The sequence below is a fragment of the Hemicordylus capensis genome, chromosome 1 (genome assembly GCF_027244095.1).
Source record: "Hemicordylus capensis ecotype Gifberg chromosome 1, rHemCap1.1.pri, whole genome shotgun sequence".
Lineage (NCBI taxonomy): Eukaryota > Metazoa > Chordata > Lepidosauria > Squamata > Cordylidae > Hemicordylus > Hemicordylus capensis.
Genome location: NC_069657.1, coordinates 377,466,072 through 377,487,103, shown reverse-complemented (window position 1 = coordinate 377,487,103; position 21,032 = coordinate 377,466,072). Strand labels below are relative to the sequence as shown.

General features: G+C 42.7%; 1 protein-coding gene across 2 annotated transcripts in view; it reads left to right on the top strand.

The window, feature by feature from the left end:
• COG2 (component of oligomeric golgi complex 2) overlaps positions 1–21,032 on the top strand; it is a 58,454-nt gene that overhangs the window by 1,380 nt on the left and 36,042 nt on the right. For both annotated transcript variants that reach the window (XM_053298254.1, XM_053298264.1), the window contains exons 2-3: positions 7,544–7,705; positions 9,506–9,571. In XM_053298254.1, coding sequence (XP_053154229.1) covers positions 7,544–7,705; positions 9,506–9,571 — 228 coding nt within the window. The remainder of the gene's footprint in view (positions 1–7,543; positions 7,706–9,505; positions 9,572–21,032) is intronic.

The window sequence follows — 21,032 nt, the reverse complement described above, 5'->3', positions numbered from 1 at the left end:
TGAAAAACTGGCATATAAATCTAAAAATAAATACATAAGTCATGAAGTATTCCTATTTAATGCTGGTAAAATAAGTACACTATGATGGGGGATTATTAAGAAAAGGGATATTGACTTTTTGGATCATGTTGCCTTTCTTATATGTCTGTCCTCTTCTTATATGAGGAAGACAATCCTCTTAATATTATACTAAGCATTTATATAGTACTGTCGAATGTTCATAGACTTCACTTGTGTTAAGTAATGTTTACAACAACCCTGTAAGATGGATCAGGAAGCTTTTGACTGATTTTATGGCAGAAAGACAGCTCAGTCATTTAGCCACTACACTATATAGGCACATCTGTGACCAGCAGCCTGGATTGGCCCAGGCTGCTGATCACAGAAGTGGCAACTGTCAGTTAGGGCACTTCCCTTTTCATACAAATGCCACTGTAACCTTGAGTGGCGAGGTCCAGGGTTTGAGTGACAGCACTAGGACAGGACTTTCCTACCCACTCTAAGCACTGTAACAGTGAACAGTGCTAAGGTGAATAATGTCTGAAGAGGAATTACATTAAATGTGTATCTTGTCCCTTTGTCATTATCTATCTTTTTCTTTCCTCCAAAACCTAAATAGCAGCCAGGAAGAGGAGGAGGGACTGATTGGGATCAGAACTGTGGCATGAAGGGGGGAGCCACTATATTTTCCCCTTGTGCCACAATCCCCCCCCCCAAATAGCTTTACTCCACAGTTGCCATTAACCCCGGGAGGGAAGCTACCATTATCCCAGTGGAACTAATAGCAGCTTTAGGGGGACAACTGTGTGAGTGCAAAGAGTGAAATATCTACACACTGTGGTTTTGGTCCTGATCTGCCTGCCAGATCAGCACCCCACCCACTGATATTTACATACTGCAAAAAGATTGTTCATATGGAGGGCTAAACTACACATGTAACGTAATGTGCAGTTTGGCCCTAAGTGGAATTAACAACACACTAAGGGCCTGTTTAAGCCGTGCTTTGCCCTTGGGATTCTCCCTGAGATTATAAGAAGAGGGCCTCTCACTTGTGTGTGTGTGTGTTCTCTCTCCTCTCCTTTCTGTGCTCAGAAAACAACAAACAATCCAGAGAAATGCCACGTATGCTTTAACATAGGTTCTCCCTGACCATGTGGGAGAGAACTGGCTGGAAGGGACTGAATGAATCCCTACCATTTAATTTTCTCCCTTCTGCAGAAACAAGATAGTTCAATAAAATGGAATCAGAATTAGTAGTGATTATTATTATTATTATTATTATTATTATTATTATTATTATTATTAGCAGGGAAATATTGCTGTGTGTCAGTGGAACTCTTCTTCATGGGAAGTGATTCACAAAGCACGATGCTCAACTTCTAGCTGACCTACAAGCAGTTTAGAAGTTGAGCATCGTGCTTTGTGAATCATTTTCTCTGAAGAACAGTTTCACCCGAAACATGTCAGGACCTACTTTTTAATAAATTGCTAGTGCATTGTTCCTGTTCTCATCCTTTAGACTTAATGTGACTACTTTATTTTTCATGCTGTATGCTATTTTTCATGACATGTTTCAAGACTGTCTTCCTTTCATGTCAAACATTGTGTGTATTCAAATCTTTATTGTTACTGTCATTTGACCAGCAAATTGTATGTCTTAATGTATAACCATCTCATACCGCCTTGAGATTGTTTTAATATGGTATAATATGGTGGTATAAATTGTTTTAATATGGTTTTAATATGGTGGTATAAACATTTAAGGATAAATATGGGGCTTTGCAGGGAGGGCCCATCGTTCAATGGTTGACCAACTGTTTTCTATTCAGAAGGTTGCAGATGCAATTACTAGCATCTCTAATTGAAAGGGATCTTAGTAGACTAAAACCATTGTCAATCAGCATAGACAGCTCTGTGCTAGTTGGACCAGAATGTCTATAACCTTCAGCCCTCTCAGGCCCTTGAGCCACCCCAGTCCCAACATGGAGCCTAGTTGTAATGTAAACTAAATATATTCATGTTTATTATTGCATTATCTGTGTCCATAGGCAGAGGTGTACGTAGGTAATTTTGGAGCCTGGACCTAAAGGCCTTTGGGTCTCCCCCCCCCTGCAAATTAAGCATCATCATGCTTGACCACACCATACAAGATAGACTCAAGAGGATTTGGGGGCCCCCAGGGTCTGTGGAGGCCCTGGACTTCTGTCCCGAAGTCCAGGGGTAAGAGCACCTCTGTGCATGGTGCTTTACAAAGAGTCAGAATACAGGTCCTTGTCCTGATGGATGTGCAATCTCCCTTGCTTTATCTAGTTTTCTTTCTGTGTTTCCCCCCTTAAAAAAAAAAATTAAACCAGCAATAAAAGGCTAATGGTGATGCCTCTGGTGCAATCTACCCTGGGTTGGTCTGCAACCCAGTTGGGTCCCAGCCACTAACTTGACCAATGATGTATGGGGACTGGAAAGTGCCTCTTCCCTCAGCTGCTTCCCAAGCCATTCTGAAGAAGCCTCACTATCTTTCCTTCCTGAAGCCTTCTGCCATTTACCTAAAATGAATTTTTTTGTTCCTGATCATTTGTATTTCTCAGTGCTGGCAACTAGGCATGAATGTTCTTAGAAAAGTACCATATGTTGATAGTAATTCTGGTTCCTCCTCTACATTCTACAGTTTCAGGGGTAAGCATTTCACCACTGTAGCAAGAATTAGATTGTATATTGACCCATACACCGGCAAGACACTTAGCCTGAACTGCAAGGTTCTTAAAAAAGCAAAAGGAAAGAAGAAGTTCAGTTGTGAACATGACAGAACACAGGAGAGCTGAAATGCAAATATTACTCTACAGCAGGGACAGACATTTCTTTTCCTTTCAAAGGCCATTCTGTTCTTGAAGTAATAATCTGAGGGAGGAAGAGAAATGTTTTGCACACAAGTGGAACTTACTGATGGTGCCATGATTGGAGCAGTAAGGCACATGCACTCAGCCATAACTCGGACATTACATATAAAATTCAAAGATAAATATTGCATAGAAATTGTGTGCTTTCAAAAGTTTGTCAACATGTTATCTCATCATGACTGACATCCTAACTTGCAGAAGGATGTTACGCTAGCTGCTTGCACTAAGTCTGGAGCTTGCATTCCAAACTAATATTGTGCTACTACACACTTACTTTTGCAATTGGGCCATATCTCATTTGTTTTAAATGGAACTTCTGTGCAGTTGTGCAAATCCATGGTAATTTTAGCACAACTATGCAGGTTTCTAGTGCTAGCACAACTTTCCTCATTATGCAAGTGCTTCATTAGGATGTCAGCCAATGAATCTGAGAGAATGTCCAATGGATATGACAGATATAAAATGTTCTTGAGACAGATTTTGGAAATACTATGTGGAAAGAAGGAGTTCCATGCATGTACAGCAGTATTGCAAATTGGCAAAGAGATATTGGGTTAAGATCAATAGATTCTTCATTACAAAATCTACTTGGACCCAATGATCTTTTTATAGCTTATTTAAAGAACAAGGGAATGAAAAAAAGACCATTATTGGAATAGTTTGTGATGTTGTATACTTAATTTTGGAAACACTGGCTAAACACCCCTAAATGTGTTTGGGCTTGTGTGGGGAAATTAGCAAACTAGGATGGAGCAGTCCCACGTCAGAATAAATTTGTGCAAATTTCTGGTCCTGGGGAAATGAACTGACAGAGAGTAGGTTGAGATTCACAAATACATTCGGTTTATTTAAGGGTTTAGAGGTACAGTGGTAAAATAATTAATTAAGGCAATATTATTACTAAAATACATCTGAGAGATTAACCAGGTAACTTGCAAAGTGGCAATTTAGTTTTAATTAGATGATTCCAGCCTAGCTAGAGAAAGGAGACTTTAGAGCAGGCCTGCTCAACTTTGGCTCTCCTATAGATGTTGGCCTACAATTCCCATAATCCCAGGCTATTGGCCACTGTGGCTGGGGATTATGAAAGTTATAGTCCAAAAACAGCTGGAGGGGAAGGCAAAGTTGAGCAGGCCTGCTTTAGAGAAAGAGGTTTCTGGATTTAGGAAAGGACAGGGATAGGGAGAAGCCCAGAGAAATGCAGTGGTTATTATACCACTTTGCTCCTTCTTTAATGGCTCAGGTGAAATCAAAGGACCTCTTTCCTCAGGAACAGACCAGGAGCAGGGAGGCAGCAGTGGAGAACCGAACACCGTTTGTGGGTTAGGCAGCAGGAGGGGAAGTAACAGGGTCAGTCTCTGGGCAGAGAGATCTTGACATTATTTTTGTGTTTTTATTATTTTATTATTTTGTTGTAAACCACCCAGAGACTTGCATTTTGGGTGGTATATAAATGTTCTAAATAAATATAAATAAATAAATAAACTTGGAGGCTAATGGGTCTGTTTAGGCATTCCCAACAGATGGAAAGGCTCAAATCTATTTCTCCATGACATCATCAACAGGAAATGGCATAAACCCCCTAAATGCCTACCTGCAGGCAGTAATGGTCTGGATGAGGGATAATAAATTGAAATTGAATCCAAACAAGATGGAGGTACTCATGGTAAGGGGTCATACTTTGAAGGATATTATAGATCTTCTTGTTCTGGATGGGGTTGCACACCCAGTGAAGGAACAGGTGCGTAGTTTGGGAGTGCTTCTGGACGCAGGCTTCACTCTGGTTTCTCAGGTTGAGTCTATGGCCAGGAGAGCTTTCTATCCGGTTGATATGGAAACTGTATCCGTTCCTCAAAGAAAATGATCTCAGAACTGTGGTGCACTCATAGGTAACCTCTAGGCTTGACTACTGCAATGCATTCTACATGGGGCTGCCTTTATATGTAGTTTGGGAAATTCATTTGGTCCAAAATGAAGCGGCTAAATTGGTTTCCAGGGTTTCTCAGAGAGACCATATTATCCATATTAGTTGTTTTAAAACAACTGCATTGGTTTCCAATAGGTTTCTGGGCAAAATACGAAGTGCTGGTAATTATTTTTAAAGACCTAAACAGCTTGAGATCGGGTTTCCTGAGAGAGCACCGCCTTCTGCATGATCTCTACCACACATTAAGGTCATCAAGGGAGGTCTGTCTCCAGATACCACCAACTCGTCTGACGGTGACTTGGGAGTGGGCCTTCTCTGTAGTTGCTCCTGGGCTGTGGAATAGGTATGGGTCCGGACCGGTCTGGAGGCCATTGTAAAGGCCTCCGGACCGGTTCGGACCTGGCCGGTCCGGTCCGGGTGGAGGGGGTTCCTTTAAGGGCGGGGAGGGTTTACTTACCCCTCCCGCCGCTTTGCCCCCTCCAGTGCTCGTATTTACTGTAGAAATTGGGGCGGCAGGATACCTCCCTGCCGCCCCTTGCCCCTCCGCAATGCAAAAGGCTCCGGCAAGCCTTTTGCGCACGCACACGTCACGCGCGAGCTTCATGTCTCCCCGACGCCGGAGGCCCGGTTTTTAACAGTTTATTTTGTTTTTATTGTATTCCTCTTTGTGAACCCCCTAGAACCTTTGGAGTCAGGCAAGATATACATTAAATAAATAAATAAATGAACGCATAATGGAAATCTATGGAATTGCACATGAAAATTATTTGATAACACACTGGTAGTTCAAGACAATGACCCAGTTGCATTATAACCCAAGAAAGACCAAACCAGTGCCACCATGATCATTTCTTTTCCTGTAGAGAGAAGATATATTTACGCTACAGACTTGATCTGGGTTTTCATTCACTCCTTCCAGGCAACCCTCAGAACCATGGTTCTGTTAATGGGTGGTGGTAGGGATCCCTCACAGATAAATCTCAGCACTTAACAAGGCTACAATTCCCAGAGGTGTGTTTTGTTTTTTTGAGAAATGCATGAAAGTTGAACAGGTCTAAACCTAGAATGTAGCCACCTAATGGTGCAGTGGGGAAATGACTTGATTAGCAAGACAGAGGTTGCCAGTTCGAATTCTTGCTAGTACCTATATTGGGCTGCAGCAATATAGGAGGATGCTGAAAGGCATCATCTCATACTGTGCGGGAGATGGCAATGGCAAACCCCTCCTGTATTCTACCAAAGACAACCACAGGGTTCTGTGTTCACCAGTTGACACCGACGTGATGGCACACTTTATCTTTAAACCTAGAATAAGTTACTAGTGTATATACTGTATATATACCCAGAGAGAAAAGGGCATCTACAGCCAACAATTAAAGGAATCATAGGATGTGGTTATAGGTGAGTCTGCAGTCCAAAAAGGTTGAAGGCTATGAGATAGATAGATAAAAAGAAGTTATTGGTTGTCTTTTCCTTACAGAAGTTCTATTGACATTTTTAATCTATTTGAAGAGATTTCCTAAAGGCCAATGCTGTATTCTTAAATAAGTAGAAACCAACTATGAATAATCTCTGCTGATCTGTGGATTACTGCTTTCATTTTCTCTCTCAATATTTAGTTTCAAGGGGGCTAATTTTATTTAAGTAATATCAGTTTGTTAGGCAAGAAAGAAGATTCTAATGCCTATCCTGAGCATGTTGTTATTTATTTATTTATTTATTTATTTAACATTTATATCCCGCTCTTCCTCCAAGGAGCCCAGAGCGGTGTACTACATACTTAAGTTTCTCCTCACAACAACCCTGTGAAGTAGGTTAGGCTGAGAGAGAAGTGAATGGCCTAGAGTCACCCAGCAAGTCTCATGGCTGAATGGGGATTTGAACTCGGGTCTCCCCGGTCCTAGTCCAGCGCTCTAACCACTATACCACGCTGGCTATTGTTGTTGCAGTGAGGCCCTACAGATTTCAGTGTAATATCTATATAATTAATTCTCTTAGTTGGTGCGTGTCCAGGGTTTGGTGGCGGAACTCTCAAAGGGCAAGAAAGTGCCGGCGGTGGGCGGAGGGGGGGGGAGAGAAAAGCGGCAGCGGGTGGAGGGAGGGAAAGGCGGCGGATGGGTGGGAGAAAAGCGGCAGTGGGGGGAGAGAAAGGCGGCGGGCGGGCGAGAGAAAAGCGGCGGCAGGCAAGTGGAGTGGGGGGAGAGAAAAGCCGCGGCAGGCGGACAGGAGGGAGAAAAAAACGGCGGCGGCAGGGCCCTTCTTGGCCGCCCACCTAGGCTCTGTGCGGGGGGAGAGGAGAAGGGCTGGAGAGTGTGGGGCCGGGGGGAAGAGAGGAGAGACTGGGGCAGGAGGAAGAGGGAGGGGAAAACAGCCGGCCCCAAAACGCCGCACAGATGCTCTGTGTGGGGTCGGCTAGTAGTTAAATTAATGTACTTGAAACATGACATGCCTATCCTTTGAAATCAGCACAATTTCGATATTTAGGATTTAGAATATGGATCACCCTACAATTTATTGTGTACTCTAAATATGTTTCTAGAAATCCTGGCCCTGTGTAGTGTAGCCTAAAATATTAATTAGATATTTCGACACTACCAGTTCCATAGACTGTGCAAACAAAATAACAAACAACTAAGACTTTACATGGAATTTCTTTTTGTTTAGTGTAGAACTGGAACGTGCTCTAATTCTTACATTCCTGTCTTTTTCTTTTCATATGCAGGCAGACTTTGATGTCGATCACTTTGTGTCTGAGTGCAGGAAACGCGTTCAGTTAGAAGAGCTCCGAGATGATCTAGAACTTTACTATAAACTTCTTAAAACTGCCATGGTAGAGCTCATAAACAAAGATTATGCAGACTTTGTTAATCTTTCCACCAATCTAGTAAGTTTCTGTGCTGGATGTTTTGTGTGTGCTTAGTGTAAGTTTTACCTATGCTGTTAATATTTGCTGTAATGTAATCTTAAATGTGTTACCACAAGTTGAGCACCTGACACTTTAAGAGGCACTGGAAATCTCTGGAGTTAAGAGCTGAAGTAAGTAGCCGGGCCACACTACTACAGAGTAGAACGGTGTACTACCAGGGACTTGGAAATACAGGGGGTAGAGAGTATGGGGTTGCAAATAGGGATATATCCCAATGACAATCCTGTGGGGTATGCTGGGCCAACAGATAGTGACTTGTTCAAGGCCAAACCACCCAGTTAAGTTTTCCTGGCTAAGTGAGGATTTGATCTGGGTCTTCCTGGTCTAAGGTCACACTGTGTTTAATAGCTACTGATAACAAAAAGCAGCCATGATCCAACAAAGGTTAGTTGTCATTAGTTGTTCAATTGCAGATCAAAGCACCATTAATTGTAGTGGCCATTAATTGTATCCCGACTAATGAAGCACTTGTGTAATGAACAAAGTTGTGCTAGCACAAAAGGATTGCATAGTTGTGCTAAAAACCAGGGATATGTAGGATTACTCTCTTGTGCAAAATTTCTCTTTTAAAACAAATGAGGCATGCCACAGGTAGTGCAACTGTTGTGCAACGTTTGTTCAACACTAGTCTGAAACTCAAGCTCCAAACCTAGTGGAAGTAGCTAGTGCAACAGCTTTGTGCTAGTGCAATGTCTTTCCACAGGCTGTTTGTCAGGATGTTGACCAGTATGACTTAAGCATTATTAAATTTCCTGGCCCCATACCAGAGGAAGTTCAGCAGGCTCTCTGCAGCTTGACAGTAGACCCTTCTGAGCCTTTTTTTTTAAAAAAAGGAACATCTTGTTTGCAGCAGAGGACACAAAAAAATACATATCTACAAAGCTTTGGGCTTGAAACAAGGTAGTTCTTAGCTTTTTAAAAACCTGGCCTTTTAATGGTTTTTAATTTTTTTTAATGCTTTGTTATTTTGACCAATTATAAATTTGTGGTGTTTTATTAGTTGTAAACTGCCTAGGGCTATTAATTTAGATTGAGCAGTATAAAAATGTAACAAATAAATAAAATTAAATAATTTGAAAAGAAGGAAGGGGCATGGTTTGTTTGTTTGCAACCAGACCAAAATTGCCTGTTGCTTGCCTATGGGCAAATGGTTCCAATATACAGGGCAACCTCGCTATCCGCAGATTCGCCATCCACTGTTTCATGTATCCATGGTCGGGTAATTGACACCCGACCTCGGCATACGCAGGGGGAGAAGGGAGTTAATTCTGTGTATCTGCGGGTTGGATGGTGGCCAGAAATGACCTCCGAGGTCATTTCTGCCCGCCATTTTAAGAAAAGAAGTCATTTTGTGGCTCATTTCTGTTTGAAAAACCTGTGGATCTTTGACTTTTGGGGGACATTGCTGGACTGCTGGAGGCCCATGGAGCATGGTAGGGCACTTTATTCTGCGTTCCCCTGCCCCCCCGTTTGCCTGTTTTCTCCGTGATTTGGGGGGCCTCTAAGAACCTAACTCCTGCGATGCCATTGATAAAATGCCTTGGTATTTGCGGTTTCCTTAGCCATGATAACTGCTGAGAATGGAACCCCAGCAAATAACTAGGTCCTCCTGTACTAGAGTTTCAAGCAACAACTTGAGTGGTGGTGGTGAGTTACATTTGTTTTCAGCAGAAACACGCTTGTTAACAAATTATACATACACTCATATGTACGTTTCAGTTGTTCCCTAACAGTAACACATTTTGTCAATTTCTTTAGGTTGGCATGGACAAAGCCCTCAATCAGCTTTCAGTGCCTTTGGGACAGCTGCGAGAGGAAGTTATGGTACGTTCTGAAATAACCTTTCATGTACAATACCTGGCATTTATTTAAAGGTTTTTGTAGGGAAGTTGCTTTAATTTTGAAATTTCTACACAACCAAATTGTATTCACAGATTCCTTTTAGGGAAGACATAAAGAGATTCCTCAAATCTATATAGTTGGAATTTTTACAGAACAAAGTTGTTAAGACCATTTTAAGAGCCCCCATGTTATGATGAGAACAGAAACCAGAATGTCACCAGTAGGAATGAGTGTTTTCTCACACTTATTCAACTGTTGGTTTAAATTAAGTCAAATAAGTCAGCCTTCTAAGGTTAAGTTTAGTTGAACAAGGTCACTTTTCTTGTAGAAGATTAAATATCTAGTTCCATAAAACAGTGTATTTGATTCAGTCATGGTTTCTCTAAGATTTTGTTCAGTGGAAGGAAGTGTCTTCTGCTAAACTGGAATTTAAAGCATGCCTTAAGGATCTCTTTTCCCAAAGAGATTTCTTTTTAATACCAAATAATAAAATGGTACCCTTGAATCCAATGAAGTGTCATCATAGTCTAGAAAATTGCCTACTTGATCTGCCTGAATTTTCCTTAAGGGAAGGTTTGACTTCATTGGGATTCCAACAAGTTGAGATACCTCTGGTATGTAAAAGGGGCAATCTGAAATGTGTCTTTCAGTTTTTTGTCATTATGTTTGTAGCAAGGAAATAGTTCAAGATATTCCTCACCATGTTTCAGTGTGTTAATGCTGAGATTTCATGGGACAGTTTTATTACACCAGTTGTTTAAAAATCATAAACAGTTCTCAGACCACCAGAAAATAGAATTTTCTTTTGGCCAATAAGGACCCCCGCCCAGAAATCACTATATTGTGGCTGTTTTTGTACTGGCACCTGCAAAGTAAAAATATTATTTTCACTTGTATATTGTAGTCAACTTGGATATTGGTAACTGAGTACTATTTGAACATAACCTGAACTAGAGATGGGCAAACTCTTCCAGGCTTGATTTGGATTAAGTCCACATTACAAGCAACAGTGAAGAATGTTTAATGGGGGAAAGTCCCACACACACTTCAGTTCTAAATTTGTTTGTGATTGATGCCTCCTATAAGCCTTCACCCCTTTAGCAGGCAGCTGCTCTGGCAACAGTAGCTGTTGCCCCAGATGCAGAAGGAGAACTCTCCTCCCCACTCCTCCTGCTTTGCAGTGGTTGCTGTGGCCATGGCAGCTAGGTGGCCTGGGTCTCTCCTCCTCTCATTTCTCACTTCTTGTTTCTTCTCTTTATTTTTCTGACCTTCCCTCAGTGTCTTGAAACCTGGAAACTTCCATTTTCCCAAGGGTATCTGATGTTGTTATATGTCCCCCAAGAAAATTGCATTTCCCAGCATCCCAGGTGTCAGGGCAGAAGGAGGGGGAAAGGGAAAGAAAAAGTCCTTGTTCTCATTCCATATCCCTACTGTCATGGTCACTACCACCAGAGCAACAGGCAGGGTGGGAGCAGGAAGATCTGGATCAGGTTCCATAAAATAGATCCTGCGCCTGTGTAGGACCCTTGTGGTAGAATGCCACAACTCGTCAAGGTGACTGAGCCCCTCTTCCATGCCTACAGCGTGCTTTTTAAATGTGGGCTGGGCTCCATGTTCTTCAGTTCTTTTCTGATCGCCGTTGTGTTCAGTCCCCAGGCTGTTGTTCCTTGTCGGTAAAAGTTCTTTATTGTGAGTTCATCTTCCAAAACCCGCCACAAAAAACAGACTGTTCATCTCAGACTATTGATTTGGACACGGATTCTGGACTTCATTGGCATTATTTTCGACTCTGGAATTGACTTTGATTACGATTTGGATAACTGTGAAATGGCTGAGGAGAAATGAGGTTTTAAGAGGTGTGAGGACTGTAATGCCCTCCAAACACCTCCCCGCAAAGACCTCTATGATCTCTGTCTGATCTGCTTAGGTGAGGAGCATAACATCTCCACTTGCAAAATATGTTTATCTTTTTCTAAGACGTGCAAAAATCGGGCTTTACAGCTTCGTGGCGCCATTTATGATGAGGTGTTAAGCCCCTCGACACTGGGTGATCCCAGCCCTGCAACTTTGGCATGGACTTCTAAGGTCTCAGCTTCGACATCTACATCTACTCACTCGAAACCAACATCGATCTTGACATTGACTGCTTTTAAAAGTCCAAGGACTCCTTCAATGCCACATCCACCTTCAGCATCGACACATTCAAAGTCTAAAGACAAGCGGTCAATATTGGATGATCATTCATCATCTCTGTGACTGAAAAAGGTCAAGACTGTGGACTTAATGAAGGAAAGGACACCGTCTCCATCTGGCCTACAAAGCCTACCATCAGAATCTGCTATTGGGACCAACCGCCACCGCTCAACATTGAAGGCTTCAACACCGAAAGCTTCGGTGTTGAGGAAGGAGACTCGACAGTCTACAGAGGGACCAGTGTGAGAAGAGTGTCTCACTATCGACCACCCTCCGACAGCAAGCCTGTAGACATCGAGAGCCCAGTCTCTGTCTCCAGCTCACACTCTGATCGATTCATCGGCCCTGTCATCACCTCCTGATTGACTTTGAGAATTTCCATTGGTGTCAACCCATCTTCTTTTGATGCCGGGAGCATGGGCTTCTGTTTCCATGTTTACACACCTATATTGTCGACCTCAAAGCAAGTGACCCCTCAATGCCAAGCCCCAATACCGATGTTTGATATCAAGGAAGAGGACCCAATAAGAGATGCACTTCATTTTATAAGACGGGTTGTCGCCATACTACCCCTGCAGAAAAAGAAGGGAGGAAATTGGATATTTGGGGGAGAAAGTTCTACTCTACCTCATGTCTGTCCATTAAAATAGCAGATTATTCAGCTTGCACAGCTAAATACAGCATGGCATATGGGAGGATCTACAGAACAATTTGGACATACTGTCTCCAGAAGAATTTAAGGAAAAATTCCAACAGACACTAAATAAATAGGCGGAGCTAACCCGCCAACAGTTGAGCACTGCCAAACACCTAGCCGAGTCAGAATCACATTCCCAGACTACTGCAAGCTCCCTGAGGCATCACGCCTGGCTTCGCTCAACTAGCCTACAAGGTGATATGAAAGAAAAGATTGAAGGCTTACCTTTCGATGGTAAGGGCTTCTTCAGCGAGGATACCGACTCTACTATGGAGAAAATGAAAAAATCAGTTTATTGCAAAAACTTTCACCACCTCAACATTGGCATCTTCTTATGGATCCATGTATCATAATTATTCGAGGCAGAAGCCCGCTTTTTGACAGCAGGAATGCCATGTCTTTAGAAAACAGTACCACTCTTACCATAAATGCAGTTAGAGTAAGGAAACAAACTGATCGGTCTCAGCATATGAAACAGGTAGAACCTCAGAAACATCTTTGAGGTTCAAGCCCACCCTCTGTCACCACTACACTCCTCTCCCTTCCCACCATCGAGGGCATTAACATCTTGGCATGCAAAGGACAATACCAGACTTGCAAACCCTATACTTTTGCCAGCATCCAACTTCAAGCTGGCATGCCATGTCCCCGCTTGGCACCACATAATATCGGACCGCTGGGCCCTGAAGATTATAACTTTGGGATACGCCATGGAGTTCAGAACAACCTCATGGTTTTCAGGGATCCATTTCACTCAAACCTCCTAGGCCTTATTGGAAGAAGTGAAGGAGCTGTTATTAAAAGGGGCTTTCACCAGTGGGTACATAAGTGGGAGGGTTTTTACTCCCGCTATTTTCTGATCCCAAAGAGAGATGGCAGGATTTGGCCCATCATGGATCTACGCCACCTGCACAAATTTGTCCATGTTAGGAAATTCCGCATGATAGCATTACAAGAGTTCATGCCTCTTCTATATCAAGAACTGGCTTGTGACACTGGATCTCAAAGATGCATATTTCCACATTGGCATCAGAACACAATACAAGAAGTATCTGAGATTCACCATAAGAAATCAAGTGTATCAATACACAGTCTTGCCCTTCGGGCTCTCCACCATCCCCCGGGTATTTACTAAATGTATGGCTGCAGTGGTGGCATACCTAAGGACTCAGGGTACATCAGTCTACCCGTATCTGGACAACTGGATCTTGACCCCCGAAGACAGAGAAGAGTTACGTTCTCAGACAGCATATGCTTTGTCTCTCCTCCAAGACTTGGGGATCCAAGTCAGTTGGAAGAAGTCCCATCTGGAGCCGGTTCGTGTCATCAACTTCATTGGAGCAGTCTTAGACACAGAAGCCAGAAGGGCATATTTACCTCAAGAGCTCTTCAAGTGCATCAGGGACCTCGTTCTCATTTCCAACAGCATCCATCTCAGCCAGCTCAACTCATTCAATGATTCCTGGGACTCATGGCATCCTGCAACACAGTGGTGAAATATGCCCGGTTAAAGATGCGCCAGTTACAGCTTTGGTTTCTGTTGGTCTTTCACCCAAATATAGACAGCCAATGCCTGTGTCTAGAAATCCCAGGTCAGATTCTACATTCACTTACTTGGTGGTTGAATGACAGAAATCTATTGGAAGGGTTTCCTTTTCAGATGCTGACTCCTTCTGTTTGGTTAACAACAGATGCTTCTCTTCTGGGCTGGGGGGCCCACTGTGGGGAGCATCAGATTCAGGGCAAGTAGACCCTCCAACAAGCACAGTTTGATATCATTTTTCTGCAACTGCTGGCTGTCTTCAAAATAATGAAAACCTTCCTGCCGCTTCTACTGGGAAAGGTTATACAAGTTCAGCTAGATAATACCACTGCACTAGTTTACATCAACTGTCAGGGAGGGGCAGTGTCCTGGTCTCTTTGTGCGCTCAGCCTGCAACTATGGCATTGATGCATCAGGTCTACCTGATAGCCATCCACATAAAGGGCCTGGACAATGTCCTAGCAGATGACTTAAGTTGAGTTTTCCCACATCAACAACAGCACATGTGGGAAGACAGATTATATTACACTACTCTTCACGAGTTGGATAAACCCAACTGTAAACTTGTTTGCCACCTCAGAGAGCACAAAGTGCACTCATTTTTGCTCCAGGGCGGGTCACAACCTGCAATCGCTGGGGGATGCCTTCCAGTTGGACTGGCAGCAGGAGATCCCGTATATGTTTCCTCCACTGCCATTGATCAGCTGAGTGGTTGCTCGACTTCTGACTGCTCAGACATCATGTATCCTAGTAACCCCATAGTGGCCAAGGCAACCATGGTTTCCACAGGTACTCAAACTGTCAGGAAACTAGTAGCAAAAACTACCACAAGAGATAGATCTCCTAGCTCTAGACAATAGCAATGTCCTGCATCCAGACATTCTCACTCTCCATCTAACAGCATGGCAAATCGGCTTTTGAGTAAGATTCTACTAAACCAAAGGAAGTCTTCCACTAGATGTAATTACCTTGGCAAATTCCTCAGATTCAAATCTTATGCAAGAATGCATGGTTTTTTGCCTAAACAGGCTACAGTCAGGGATATACTTCTCTACTTGACTGATCTAAAATCACATGGGTTGGCTAATGTATCTTTGAAGGTGCATCTCAGGGGTCATGATGCTCATCCTCATTTTTAAGATGAGCATCACAATTTGCCAAGATTCATTTTCTGAGCCAAATAATTACAAAATTTGATGACCTCTCTAGATGAAACAGTGATATGTATATTTATGGATGTTTACAGCATAGATACTTTGTAATTTTAAATAGTTGTAGTTTTGTTTGTAGCTTCTTTGTTATGTTCAGTGACTAAAACAAACGAACTGAACTAAAAATATATTAAGATCCTGGAGAAGGCAAGAATCTGTTGGAAGTATGGTGGATAGCAGCTATGTCCACTAGCCTTTTTGGAAGCAGATATGACCTTCTCGGCCTATGTAGTGACAAACTTATGATGTCTTATCCTTTGTCTTGCATTAGAGTGGAATTCCATATGTGACTCTAGTAAGGGATAACTGTTGATCATGTTCATAATCTGTAACATAGCCAAGACAAAGAATTTTTAAAATACGAGAAATGTCTCAATTTGTTTTATCTCTTTTCTTTTTAAAAAATAAAAATGTGCAAGCTCTGGAGACTGTAATAATGCAAAATCTAAAGGACCCAGGAGGAGTCAATTAAAAATAAGCCCAAATTTATTATGTGTCAGGAAAGAAAGTAGCACTATGTTGATTAAATATGCAGATGCCACTAAAAATAGGTAGTATTATAAAGAGCAGGCAACACGAGCAAGATTAGTTGGGTGACCGCATGAACTGAAGTAATAGAAAATAATGGAATAAAATTGCCATAGTACAAAGCATAAGATAATTTGTTATGGGATTCATAATATTTTAGTCATTAGCTGAGGACACATCTGCTTGAAGTGATAGCAGAGGGAAGAAATCTTGTTCAATCATAAGATGATTATGGGCCAGCAGTGGGCAAAGATCACTAATGTAATTTCTAAATGTTAGGGCATTTCTTATTCTTCAATGGCTTAGTGAGATTAAATTGAAAACAAGAGTTGAAATACATTGTCTTACCCTCTTTGGGCTAAACTTTCTTTTTCTCAATTTGCTGTATGTCGTCTCCTTTCCTTACCTGTTGGTTTTCCTTAGCCACGTCATTGTTAAACTTCTCAGTTTCCAGGAGCTATCTTCCTTTTATCTGTCACAATCTGGAAACTCACAATTGCAACTGGCCTGATTAAAAATTTAATAGGGCAATGAGGATGGAATTTGTAACTCATGCCTCGGAGTCTATGCTTCCAAAGTGAAAGCTAGAGTAGAGCTGGCATCCAGAACTTTTAAGGGCTCTTACCAGCATGGCCATTCAGAAGCTGCTTCATCATGTGCCCTTAACCCCAGTAAAGTTGAAAACCACAGGTCACATGGGGAAGTCAACAATGCAGCTCCATCCAACATTGCTGTTTCTCAGGCTCCCAGAATGAGTGGCACTAGTATAGGAAATAGCTGCATTCCAAGCTCTCCTCCTGAGACTTGAGACATCCACTATTACTAGTTTTGCATGGAAGGACATACCCTGCTAAGATAACATTATCTCCAGTGAAATTACATTAGAATGGGCTCTTGGGCAAACAGAAGTTATACGAATGTTAGGATGCCAAATTTGGAGTATTTCTCTGCCATTTTCTTTTGGCAATCCATCTAAATTCAGTAGCCTAATCTGCCACCTTCTGCCATATGTAGCCTTGTTTTCAAGGCCCTGCCCTGGTATTTTTGGCACCTACTCACATAACAGCATAGGTGAGACTTGCCACAAAATGTAGGTAAGGTTATAGTCAATCTAGCATGAAGGACCATACCAAGAAGGAGGAAAGGTACCACCAAGTTCAGGAGGACGCCAGCACAACTAACAAGTAGGGTCAGGGAAGCTGTAAAAGGAAAGAAGAGTTCCTTCAGAAAATGGAAGTCCTGCCCCAAAGAAGAGAACAGAAAGGAACATCAACTCTGGCAAAAGAAATTCAAGAGACAACAAGGGATCCAAAAAGAGAGTTGAAGAACATATAGCTAGAAGTGTCAAGGGGAATAACAAAAACTTTGTTAAATATATCAGAAGCAGAAAACTTGCCATGGAGTTTTGGACCCTTAGATGATGAAGGTATGAAAGGGATTATTAAGGTGATTGCAGAGAAACTGAAGGAGTTCTTTGTCTCTGTCTTTGCAGTGGAGAAAACTGCCATATATCTGCTCTAGAACTGAGCTTCTCAGGTTTGGAGGCTGAAGAACTGGGACAATTTGAGATGACGGGAGAATGTTCTTAACTGTCTTGAAAAACTAAACATTAACAAATAAGGCCAGAACACTCAAGAGTTCTGAAGGAACTCAAATGTGAATTGCTAATCACCTAGCAAACATATGTAACTTGTCCCTACAGTCAGGCTCTGTACCAGAGGACTGGAAAGTAGCTAATGCAACTCCAATTTCCAAAAGGGATCTGGGGGAGATCCGGAAAGTACAGGCTGGTTAGCTTAACTTCTGTGCCAGGTAAATTGGTGGAAATCATACTTAACGACAAAATTGTTAAACATATAGAAGAACAGGCCTTGCTGAAGGAGAACCAGCATAGTTCTCCTAAACTAAAAAGCCCCAGATACTGTAACCTTGCCTCCAGCAAGGTGCTCCAGGCCCCTGATTATCTTGATTGCCCTCTTCTGCACCTTTTCCATTTCTACAATGTCCTTCTTGAGATATGGTGACCAGAATTGTATGCAGTACTCCAAGTGTGGCCGCACCACAGATTTGTATATAGGGGATTATAATATTAAAGTAAGTAAAGTGTGACGTCAAGTCGATTTTGACTCATGCCGCCCACAGAGCCATGTGGTTTTCTCTGGTAAATTACAGGAGGGGTTTACCATTGCCTCTTCCCACACAGTATGAGATGATGCCTTTCAGCATCTTCCTATATGACTGCTGCCCGATATAGTACCAGTGGAGATTCGAACCACCAACCTTCTACTTGTTAGTCATGCATTTCTCCACTGTGTCACTTAAGTTGAACTCCCCCCCCCCCAGTCTCCTTCCTAATTATCCATAGCATGGAATTAGCCTTTTTCACATCCGCTGCGCACTGAGTCAACACTTTCAACAACTGTCCACCACGACCCCAAGATCACTGACAGCTGAAACCTCATCAATGTATATGTGAAGTTGAGGGGTTTTTTTGCCCCAATATGCATCACTTTACACTTGCTTTCATTGAACCACATTTGCCATTTTGTTGCCCACTCACCCAGTTTGGAGAGATCCTTTGGAGCTCCTCACAATCTGTTTTGGATTTCACTACCCTAAAAAGTTTAGTGTCTTCTGCAAATTTAGCCACTTCACTGTTTACCCCAAATTCTAGATAATTTATGAACAAGTTAAAGAGCATTGGTCCCAGTACAGATCCCTCGGGAACCTCACTTCTTTTTCCTTCCATTGGGAAAACTGCCAATTTATTCCAACCCTCTGTTTCCTCTCATTCAACCAGTCACCAATCCACAAATGAACATGTCCCCTTATCTCATGACTGCTAAGTTTACTCAAGAGCTTTTGGTGGGGTACTTTGTCAAAAGCTTTTTGGAAGGCCAAGTATACTATGTCAACTGGATCATCTTTATCCGCATGCCTGTGGATAACATTCCTGTGGAGTTCTTAAACATTCTCAAAGAACTCCAAAAGGTTAGTGAGGCAAGACTTGCCCATGCAGAAGTCATGTTGGTTCTCCTTCAGCAAGGCCTGTTCTTCTATATGTTTAACTATTTTGTCGTTAAGTATGATTTCCACCAATTTACCTGGCACAGAAGTTAAGCTAACCAGCCTATACTTTCCAGATCCTCCCCACCCCCCGCCCCCAGATCCCTTTTTGAAAATTGGAGTTACATTAGCTACTTTCCAGTCCTCTGGTACAGAGCCTGACTGTAGGGACAAGTTACATATGTTTGCTAGGTGATTAGCAATTCACATTTGAGTTCCTTCAGAACTCTTGAGTGTTCTGGCCTTATTTGTTAATGTTTAGTTTTTCAAGACAGTTAAGAACATTCTCCCGTCATCTCAAATTGTCCCAGTTCTTCAGCCTCCAAGCCTGAGAAGCTCAGTTCTAGAGCAGATATATGGTCAGTTTTCTCCACTGCGAAGACAGAGACAAAGAACTCCTTCAGCTTCTCTGCAATCACCTTAATAATCCCTTTCATACCTTCATCATCTAAGGGTCCAAAACTCCATGGCAAGTTTTCTGCTTCTGATATATTTAACAAAGTTTTTGTTATTCCCCTTGACACTTCTAGCTATATGTTCTTCAACTCTCTTTTTGCATCCCTTATTGTCTCTTGAATTTCTTTTGCCAGAGTTGATGTTCCTTTCTGTTCTCTTCTTTGGGGCAGGACTACCATTTTCTGAAGGAACACTTCTTTCCTTTTATAGCTTCCCTGATCCTACTTGTTAGTTGTGCTGGCGTCCTCCTGAACTTGGTGGTACCTTTCCTCCTTCTTGGTATACATTCCAACTGAGCTTCTAATCTGAGTCGTGATCCGTTGATACCATTAGAGTGGGTTCTGCGCCTGCACAGAAGCCTCTCGGTATCGAGTTCTACAGCTCCTCTACTGCGCCTGTGACCACGTGGCTATTTAAGGCGAGAGGAAGTGCAGGCACCTCAGTTCCTTTTCGACTGCCATAGGGATCGCTCGCGATTTCTGCGGCTCCTTCGTTTTGGTTCCTTGCAAATTCACGTTTGTTTTTTTTTAAAAAGTGTTCTACCACCATTCTGACCCCGACTGTTTGTCGACTATTCTTTGGATCTGTGCTTTAAATATTGGCTTGACCTTGGACTGTTTTCTGGACCTGCAATTGCGTCCCGTTTTTCATCCGCTGAAAGATCGGACTGATTCTGGCTATTTGACCGCGGCTTGTCTCAAGGAATGAGTACAATGGACACCCCTAAGGGAAAAATGACTTTTAAGCACTGCACAGAGTGTAGAGCAAAGTTGCCTTCTCAGGACAGCCACAGTTTGTGCCTGTTATGTTTGAGGGAGACCCATTTAACTTTGACTTGCAAAGTCTGCCAGTCTTTTTCCAAGCAGACAAGGAGGAATAGGGAGCTTCGTCTATGTGCAGCTCTATATGATGATGCATTAACTGCACCCTCCACTTCAGCAAAGTCTCCTCAAGGCATGAGGGCCCTCGGTTCGGCCCAGTCTAAAACCTCTACACCCACCAAAAAAAACCCCTAAGCCCTTGAAAAGGCCGGGTGATAAAATGGCGTCCGCTGAAAAACCCGCGAAAAAGCAAAGTTATCAACCTCCAATTCGACACCGTCGCTGAAGTTGGCTCAGGAGATGGATATTGTTTTGACATCGACGGCGCAATTGGCGTCAAGAAAATCAGTTCCATCGAGACCGCAGACTCCGCACCCCTCAACATTGAAGTCGATACTGAGGGAGATCTCTCCATCCAAGATACCAGCCTGCCCGACATCAACGTCAATTTCGAAACCGAGAGAGGCATCGACATTGGAAGTGCCTAGTCACACGACATCGACGTCGGCATCGATGCTGAAAGATGTATCAACATCGAAGGAGACGTCGCAGAAGGATGCCACACCGACGTCGATAGACATGACTAAAAAGGTTGCCTTGACATCGATGCCCACAATTCTGCCAGCCCGGGTTCTGGGGCACGCAATGACTCCAATTAGATCCCACTCAATGTCGAGAGATGGAGAACAATTGTCAACATTGAACACGGCTGCTAACATCACCACTGTGATTCCTCGGTTCCGTGCTCCAATGACATTGTCTCCAATGATATTGACCCCTGCTAACTGGGCAAAGAGGCACCTTTTACCATGGTGATTCTCTTTATTTAGCAGGGGGAGAGTAACTGGCCCTATCCACCCCCAGCACAGTACTTCCAGTGACTGTTGCTGGTGTGTGTCTTATGTTTCTTTTTAGAATGAGCCCTTTG